Here is a 9,998-nt window from a genome sequence, read left to right as displayed (position 1 = left end):
ATTACCTCCAATTTTAGGAGAATCACAGAAACCCATTCATGGTACCAGGTTAAGAGCACCATTTAATGGCAATCAATATTTTCATGCTAGCTGAAAAGTTGTTGGTGAGTGCCCAGAAGCCATATATACATCCAGGTATCAGAACCACCCTATTCTGAGTGGACATCACATAGGTTTTTTACATTTAAAATATGATTAAAATGCACTATGGGCTGGGCACAGTGGCTCATGCCTATAATCCTAGCACTCTGGGAGGCTCAGGCAGGTGTATAGTTTGAGCTCATGAATTCAAGACCTGCCTGAGCAAAAAACAAGAGCCCATCTCTACCAAAAATCAAAAAACTGAGACAAGAGGATTGTGTGAGCCCAAGAGTTGGAGGTTGCTGTGGGCTATGGAGCATGGCACTCTACCAAGGGCAACAAAGTAAGATCTGTCTCGAAAAAAAAAATGTGCCATGATATCTACAAAAGGTATTATATAACTACATTGGATGCCAATGTGCCTGGACTTTAATCTAGAAATTCTTAGAAAATGCTATGTCAGCCATAAGACCAATGTATATTATACCATATAAGGATTAAGATTTTATATGGCATAAAACACATTGGTCTTAAAGTCATTGAAATTTTCAAAGTGTTTTGAAATTATCTGTTTTGACATAGACAATACATTCTGTTGACATTTCTATCCAACTACAAGTCAAGTACAAAATTCTGTTTAACTAGAGGCTTTCCAGACTGGTGCCTGAGCTCAAATCCCTCCCCTTTTCCCTACCCTCCTTGTATCCCTCTCCTTCTCTTCCTTCCACCACTCACACCAGAAGAATTCTCTTTGTTCTGAGTATATACTGTATACTAAGCCAGTTAAATTCCTAATTCCAAGGTGGTGCCTGTGGCTCAAAGGAGTAGGGCGCCAGCCCCATATACTGGAGGTGGTGGGTTCAAACCGTTGGCCCTGGGCAAAAAAAAACTGCAATTAAAAAAAGGTAAATTCCTAATACCAAGTTTTAATCTCTTTTTTTTTTTTACTTTTTATTAGCATTATTTCTTAAGAGACACAGATCTTGTTCTGTCACCCTGGCTTGAATGCAGTGGTTCATTCCCAGCTAGCTCACCACAACTTCCAATTCCTGGGGTGCAAGTGATCCTCTAGTCTCAGCCTCTGGAGTGGTTGGGATTATGGGCATGTCCATGCTCAGCTAATTTTTAAATTTTTTTTTTTTTTGTAGCAATAAGGTCTCACTATGTTGCCTCTGCTGTTCTTGAACTCCTGGCCTCCAGCAGTCCTCCTGCCTCAGCCTGTCAAACTTAGTTTCATTTTCTAGCATAGATGAAGAAGCAGACAGGGAATGGATACACGAGTTTTCATCTTTAGGAAATGACAAGGGCCTCTGCTGAGAACCACCCCACCCACACATTACATTCCCATCCCAAGGACATACCTAGAGGTCTAAAAATTCCCTAACTGATAAAGGTATAAACTGGAACCTCAACATGAATAGAAATGGACTAATCATACACCCCCTAAACATTTACAATACAATGCTCACATTTTATTTATTCTGAGACCACTTCTAGGAGAGCCAAAGGCAGTATCTAGGTTTATGCAATGTCTAGAGTCTATCTAGAATCTGCTTATGACCTTAATTAAGACCTCCAGGAAAAGGGATAGGTGATGCAGTAAAAATAGCATAGACTTGAATCACATAAAGTTAGAGTTCAGTGCTGACAAGGTCTGTTAGCAATGCAACCTTGACACACATAAGCATCGATGAATGTACCTGTGTATAAATGTGTCTCTGTACATGAAGAGGTGTGTATGCAATAGTGCCCCCATCTACAGGGTGTATGTTTTAAGATCCCCTCCCCAGTGAATGCAAAAAACCGTGAATAGTATTAAACCTTATATATGCTGTTTTTTCCTATGCATACATACCTATGAAAAAGTTTAATTTATAAATTAGGTGCCACAAGAAACTGATAATAACTAATAATAAAATAGAATGTAACAATATAGTGTAATAAAAACTATGTAAATGTAGTCTATCTCTTTCTCTTCCAAATGATCTTAAAATGTTCAGACTGTGGTTGACGCAGGTAACTGAAACTGTGAAAGTGAAAGTGCAGATGGGAGATACCATATACATACAGATGTGCCAAAAATATATGCATAGTTTAAGAAAAACACTCTATTGAAATTGCAATATTCAATACATACCAATAACCTTTGTTATCTTGAAGGTTGTATCTCTTATAATTGCAGAAGTGAAATGTGACTTGATATCATGATTTTAATACAGTTTTCTCCTTTCTCAAAATGTGTATACATTTTTAGGCATCTTTTGTATTTCTAGATAGGGTATCCTGAACTACAAGCTATTAATAGCACGCAGCACACAAAGGTGTTACATGGATGATGCATGGAACATAGATGTCACTATGCTGGATAATACCAGCTATTCATATTACATGATAGAGGGAGCCATGAGGAGGGACAAGGATACCACTGTGCACTGTACTTTCTAAATATCATCTACTCAGATCTCCAGGTAGAATGTTCAACACTGTGCCAGTGGGCACACATGTAGTCACCGGTGGCTGAACTGGGGGGGCTGTGTGCCTCCCAAGCAGATTTATAGAGCCTTACCAATCTGACAATGGCAATAAATATGGCCATTCAGAAAGAATTAAATGAGATAGTATATGAATTTCCTGGCACACACATCTGCCAAAGGCCACATGACAACCCAAATCCCTTTCAGGCCTCACATTCCTTGCTGCCATGTGGCTTTAGGCAACTGAGAGCTGACACAGGCACAGCGAGGACTTGGCCCAAGAGCCTCATAGTCACAGCCAGAATGGCAGCCCTCATACGAGTCCCGGGGACCCAGCTGCTCCACTGTCTGTTCCACCCTGGGGAGCTCTACCTCGACCAGGTTTCGGTGACATGATATTTTAGAGAATGATTCCCCACTCCTACTTTTTTCCTCTTCACTCCCTAAAAGAGCAGGATGCAGCTGCTCCTACTGCTGTTACCTTGTGTTTTTATCTATTTTCATTTTGTTTTTGTGCCCAGAAACAGTTTGCACTAAGGATTCCACTTTCAAAACCAAATGTCACCATGATCTCATCCCAACCGAGTGAATCCTTCTGTGAATCTCACTGCAGGTTTGTTTTAAATTAACCAGCTTCCAGGAATGTTTGGCAAAAGGTAAGTCATACGGGGTGGGAGGCAGGGGCCCACAGATTGGCAGCTGCTGAGTGCAATGAGTCACAGACAAGAGGAGTTCTGCAAGGTATGACCTTGTCTGAACGCAGCAGAAAGACACGGAAGCCAGGTCTGCATCACCAAGGGCTCAGCCCAGGGCACCCCCCCCCCAAGCTTACCACTGTGGAATCCAAGAGAGGGAGCCAGGAAGGATGACAAGTTTCTGCATCTCCTTTCTCCACTGTAATGAGGACCTGCAAATTCTACATTTCTAACGAGTAGGGATTACAGGAGGCTAGCTCAAACTAGAGAAAGGGAAAAAGACTGTCTGGAAAGAAGTAGTAAGAGCTCTGAGGGGTTTGCTTCTTTGACACTGATTTTGAGGTCCCCAGTTCATCTATCTTAGTCTGTTTAAGCTGCTGTAACACACAATATCTTAGACTGGGTAACTTATAAACAATAGAAACATATTACAATTCTGGAGCCTAGACAATCCAAGATTAAGGCGCCTGTAGATTCTGTGACCTGGTGAGAGCCCATTCCTCACAGATGTTGCTTTCTGTGTGTCCTCATGTGGGGACGAGGCAAACAACCTCCCTTGGGGCTCCTTTATAAGGACACTCCCATTTATGAAGGGGGTGCACCCATGACCTAATCATCTCCCAGATGCCCCACCTCTTAATGCTATGGCTTTGGAGAATAGGTATCAACACATGAACTCTGAGGAGATGCAAACATCTAGACCACATAGCACAATCTCAGAATGCTCATGTAAATACATGCTGGACCAGGCAGCAGGAGACGCCTGGCTATATTTAGGATCTGGGCCTCGGGAGAAGCATGGCTGACCAGCTTGCTCTACATACCAGAGGACTAGATTTAATTGTTTTAAGGCCTTGATCCAAGGGAGCAAATGTAATAATAAGTTTAGAGTCAAGAGATTGATCTGATTTATAAAAAGACACGCATGTGTATGCTTCCAGATCATACAAGCTACCTGTGCCCGTCGGGCATATGAATTCTAGTAGTTGTTATTATACACGTATCTGTCACTTGCCCTTGTATCTATGTCCCAAATCTGTCATCACATTTAACCCTCACAAGCATTCTATAAGACTGATGGAATCACACCCATTTTACAAGTGACAAAACAAATTCAGAAAATGTAGACATTTGCACGAGTCAAATAGCTGATGTCACCCCTGGCAGGACTCCTCTCACTCTTTCAGTAGCTGGTGTCGGCCCTCAGATCAGATGGGTCTTATTCCAGAAGTGTATTCCGTAAACAATGCCACTGCTTATCAAGATTTGAATTATCCCAAGTGTGCAGCAAAGAGAATTCAGTTACCTGTTGCATAAGAGTAAAACGGTGAACTGGTGGGTTGCGCCCTTCTTTCTTGCAGTGTTGTGGGCTGGGTTTCTGATGGCTGAGCTGGAGAAGGCGATGTTGCTGCTGGAATAAAATGAGTAAAAGAAGGTGTTCCATTTGTGGAGGAAAAGTTACTCCCCCGAGAAAAGAAAGAACAGAACTAAATCGGGAATTATCAAAAACTTTCCACACCCAGCCTACTTCAGGAGGTGAGCCTGGCTCCCAGCTACCTACATCTACGTCTTTCATCTGCTATTGAAAGTTTATTCCAGGATGGCCTCCAGGCATTGCACTGCTATCTGGTTATAATATTTCATTGTCACTAGCAAGTGTGATTTAGGTCATGTTGTAGATAGCCTTATCAATACACGATTATTTTACATTTTCTACCCTCCAGGGTTCCTTCTAAATGTGCAATGTAAAGCCCATAATAGCTCGTTTTATGTACAACACTCAATTAAACTCTTATTTTATCCATACAAGTGCTATTTTGCTTTCATAGAAAAAAGACTTTAGAATTGGCATTAACTCCTTGTTAGTATAGTGGGGAGTAAAAAGAAAAAAAATGAATAAAAAGAATTGGCACTAACCTACTTATTCCCTTCACAATAGCCCCAGGGTGGATTTCCTGCCGCTCATTAGGTTCAATTACCCACACAGCTTTCCATGAGGATGCACATATTAACCAACACAGAATGTGAATTCCTTGAGTCCCTTCAAGCTGAAAATATTGCCCAATGTCATGGTCGTGGTTACTTTGCAACCCGCAAGGGTGATTTCCTGTCTTATCTGACTCATCTTCCAATTCTCACTAAAAAGCTTCCACAAGGAATTCTTTAACGCAGGGCTGTGCTTTCCTTTCCTTTCCTGAAATCTCTCCTTTATATCCTGTCTCAGATCCCACCTCATCTACAGAATTGTTCACTTCTCTCTTGACAAGGTCTTTGCATGATTCCCCCATCTAAGACCCCACAGTAATTAGGGGTGGTGGCTGGACTAGAATTCCTACTCCTGGGCCTCCTTCTGGCCTGCTTCCCCTTCTCCACAACAACCTTGGTAACTTCACATCTCAACATCACCCTTTCTCATGTTCTAAACTGTTTTCCTCTTTCCTGCTGGTGTCAAACCTGTAAGAAGATGTGGCTGTCTTTCTGAACTAAAAACAAGATATTGCATGAGAATCAGATGGTCAGTCTTTACCCAATGTAATTCTGTGCAAAAGACCTCTTAAACTTCACTTCTCTCTGAACTTTGGGTCTTTGTGGGATTTTTCTTCTTTCCCCCACCCCTATGACCTCACGTCCGATTGTTCCATGACTAGTTTAGGTTCTGAGTACAGGGAGGGAGGGGTAAATGGAGCGACATGTCCCCGCCTTAGATTTGCTTCTGGGTTTACTCCTTCCTGTACTGAGAAGTTCAACTCTAAACTCAGACTCTTTAGGAAACTGGATACAAGTAAGGTTCAGTTCATGCCACCCTTCAGAAGGTCACATGGTTCTATAAAACAACACTTTTTGTCTAAATTCCAGCTCTAAACAAAGTCAATAATGTAGACATATTCTCCAAACCAAGCACACGAATCCATCCACCTTTGTAGGCACAAACTAAGTATTAAAAAGGTAAATCAATACTGAGAACGTCTATAGATTCTCTAGTGTGTTCAGCTGCCTGGAACAAAGCTGTTTTTCTTACAAACTTTTATGGCTCTAAAATCCCAGTTCTTACCAAAAGCCCTCTCTTCCAGGCTCAGCTCATAGCCCAGCCCTTCAGATCCTTCCTTGTTAAATACACGCACAGTTCAATGGAAGACTAGGGAAATCAAAATGTTCCATCAGATTTTTCTGACTAATAGGTTGTGACATTGCTGTTACTCCTCCAAATCCAGAGCTACTTCCTGGGGTCAAGCAGAGTAGGGGGTGGGGGTTTAGTGAGAATCTCCACTAAAACTTATCTTTTTTATCCTGGAAATAAAAGATTTGAACCTAAACTTCTCCTCAGAATGACAAGCTATTTCCCCACCTGTAAGTCAAGTTGTTCTCCATTTGTACTAAATCTAAACTCTTACCTATGGGGAATTTGAAATTTGAACCATGGTGGCCTGAGTTGAAAAACATGAACATGTACCTTTTAAAGCCCTAAAATCCTATGTTTACTTTTTCATAAGTATAAATATCTTTCAAAATGTCCGGCTACATAAATAAAGGACACTTGAAGCAAACCTGTGTAAGTCACTGACTTCCCTCAAAAGACAGAGTGGTTCACAAGAGAAAAACTGAATTAAATTCAAGAAGGAGGTAAGAGAAGAGGGCTCAGTAGCTTCCTACCCAATGGATACAATGCAAGGATATATGGCACACTCCTGGGTGTAGTACACAACTACAGCTCTGAATTTTACCTGTCATATGTGAGTTACATAACCTAATGGTTTGTAATCTGAAGTTAAAAAAGTATGAAAAAAAAAAAAAAAAGACAGGGTGGTTGTTTAAAGGCTTTTCCAATGAAGACATCAGATCAAGACAAATTCATCCAAACATAAAGCTCAGCACTTGTGGTAAAAGGCCGGATCCAGTCGTTGAAAGCATAAGTCTCAAATTCAAATTAACAAATATCAAATCCTAACTCAGCCAATTTCTATCTGTATAACTTTCAACTACAAACTTTTAGACCATGTCTCAGTTCTCACAACTATAAAATAGACTTGAAACACACCCAGAAGAGATACAATTCTCGTAACAATTAAATGTATGTAGCATGGTGCCTGGGCCATGAGACAAAGTAAATGTTAGCTTCACTGAAATCTTTTCAAGTGGAGGGTGTGACTTCAGAATAGACAAAATGATCCCAGAGCTTCTTGTGAGGGCAGACTCTCATTAACCTGATCCTTATAACAATAATGCCAGATCCACATTATTCCCATTAGATGTCCTGAATCAGTGACCTAACGATTTTTGGCTAATAAACCCTTCGAGCATCTGATAGAAAGTGATGGGTCCTCTCACTCTGAAAATGCTTCTATGTACAAAAGGTATATATAATTGCGAAGGAGAGGAGGATTACAAACCCTATGGAGAACCTGTTTGGGAACCCAGGGAAGAACCCTCATCCTGGACTATCATTCTGGCTCCTCTCACTGGGAGCCTCTTAGGCTCCCAACACACATTTTACCTGGTGTGTGGGTCTGCATAGGTGATGGCGCTGGGGAAGCAGAGGTAGAGATGTTTGGTGACGTTGGAGCACCCGTTTCTGTGGCTGGATCAGAAACCACCATGAAAGCAAGGATTAGTCAAGCAGCAAGAAACAAGAGCCTCACACTGGAGCTGTATGACAGCACACCAGGGATCTTCCCTAGGCAGAACCTTGTGTCCTAAACTTCCATTCATTGTCATAAGCCAACCAGAATCCGTGACAGGAGAGGGCTTCGGAGACAAGCTCACCCTCCCACTCACCCAAAAGGCAGCTGCATGGAAAGGTATATATTTGGCAAGTGAGAACAGATACCTCTGATTTGCATTGAAGCACTTCTTAAGAGACAAGTCATGCTTATCTGATTTATGCATCTTCATAATCATTGCTGTGAGATAGGAGCCTGGAGTTGTTCTTGAGCCTTCTTTCAGTGGTGAATGGCTAAGAAAGGAGCTTTTCAGCCCAGGATGTTTGCCAGATGAGAGGGTTCATTCAGTCAGTCCAGAGGGTACACACCCAGTAGACTAGCTCTTAACACCCATTAGCCTGTGCTAGATCACAAGTGGGATCAAAACAAAATCCCTCATGCATTTGGTTAAATGGTAGAGAAGACTTTATAACATTTCTTCTTACCTAAGAAATAACTTGCAAATTTATTTATTTAGATTTTATTTTATTTATTTATTTATTTATTTGCAGTTTTTTTGGCCAGAGCCAGGCTTGAACCCACCACCTCCCATATATGGGGCCGGTGCCCTACTCCTTTGAGCCACAAGTGCCACCCGATAACTTGCAAATTTGTAAGAGGTGATAACCTCTTGCAGAGGCAGAGGTGTAATAGTAATCCAAACAGCTTGCTAAAGGTCTCAGAGTTACCCAGAGAGACAGCAAGATTAGAACTAACATCCAACAGAGCGCCTGGCACAAAAGTGTTGTCCATGAAGGAGTAACTCAGGAATGAAGTGTACTTTTATTCTCATCAGGCACATTTTTTTCCTATCATAAATTTCCTTAAATCTCAGCTCTACTAACTATAAAATAAAACCTGAGGTCCTTTAAATAGGGGATAATCAGCTTTTTCCGTGGGATACAATTTCATTTGTAATCTAGCCGATTTTTGCCTTGAAGAGAAAATAGTTGTTTGTGTGAGTGCCTATTATGCGCCAAGGTATTAGTTAAAGCAGAGGTCAGCAAACTTCAACTGTAAAGGGATAGTAATATTTTAAGCTGTGGGCCCTATGGTCTCAGTGGCAACTGTGACTCTGTCAGTTTGAAAGCAGCCAGACACAATAAATGAACGGGAGTGGCTGTGTTCCTATAAAATTTATTTACAAAATTAGTCAGTGTGCCGATTATGTAATCTTTTCTGGCCCTGGGGTATAGTTTGCTTTCCCTGATGTAGCATTATGCTCAAGCCTCTGGGCATCTCCTCCCACCACAATTTAAAATGTAATATAGGGCCAGATGTGGTGGCTCATGCCTGTAATCCCAGTACTCTGGGAGGCTAAGGCGGGTGGATTGCCTGAGCTCACGGGTTCACAACCAGCCTGAGCAAGAGCCAGACCTGATCTCTAAAAATAGCCAGGCATTGTGGTGGGCACCTGTAGTCTCAGCTACTCTTGAGGCAAGAGAATCACTTGAGCCCAAGAGTTTGAGATTGCTATGAGCTGTGATGCCACAGCACTTTACCGAGGACAACAAAGTGAGACTCTGTCTCAAAAAAATAAAATGTAATCTAGACCAGACTCTGTGGCTCATCCTGTAATCCCAGCACTTTATGAGGCCCAGGTGGGAGGATTGCTTGAGGTCAAGAGTTCAAGACCAGCCTGAGCAAGAGATTTCCCCACCCTTCCTCCCACCCCTCCTCTACCAAAAATAGAAAAATAGTGACCCATGCCTGTAGTCCCAACTACTGGGGAATCTGAGGCAGCTGAGTCAGGAGGATGGCTTGAGCCCCAAACTTTGAAGTTATAATGAGCTGTGATGACACCACTGTAAACCTGGGGCAACAAAGTGAGACTGTGTCTCAAAAACTAATAAATACAATGCACATAAAATAAAATAAAATGTACAATCTAGAGAGAAAAAAAGCAAGCCTGCAAAAAATCTGGTTAGAAGTGGGAACAATAAAAAGGAGGAAACCTAATCAGCCCATGGAACTTTTCTCCCTCAGGACGACTTCCCCGAAGAAGCTGAGAAAGTGTAAGGGCAAGAAGCACTGAGGAGAGAAGCCCTGAG

At 41.8% G+C, this 9,998-nt stretch overlaps 1 protein-coding gene across 1 annotated transcript in view; it reads right to left on the bottom strand.

Annotated features, from left to right (window-relative positions):
• Positions 1 to 9,998, bottom strand: part of HAVCR1 (hepatitis A virus cellular receptor 1) — a 24,586-nt gene that overhangs the window by 10,166 nt on the left and 4,422 nt on the right. Inside the window, exons 3-4 of the mRNA XM_023516702.1 lie at positions 7,743 to 7,826; positions 4,557 to 4,661 (exon numbers count right to left, since the gene is read on the bottom strand). Coding sequence (XP_023372470.1) covers positions 4,557 to 4,661; positions 7,743 to 7,826 — 189 coding nt within the window. The remainder of the gene's footprint in view (positions 1 to 4,556; positions 4,662 to 7,742; positions 7,827 to 9,998) is intronic.

This window comes from Otolemur garnettii, unplaced genomic scaffold, assembly GCF_000181295.1.
Source record: "Otolemur garnettii isolate 467f Iridium unplaced genomic scaffold, OtoGar3 scaffold00003, whole genome shotgun sequence".
NCBI lineage: Eukaryota > Metazoa > Chordata > Mammalia > Primates > Galagidae > Otolemur > Otolemur garnettii.
The sequence above is the reverse complement of the archived record's forward strand: the minus strand, read 5'-3'. Positions and strand labels throughout refer to the sequence as shown.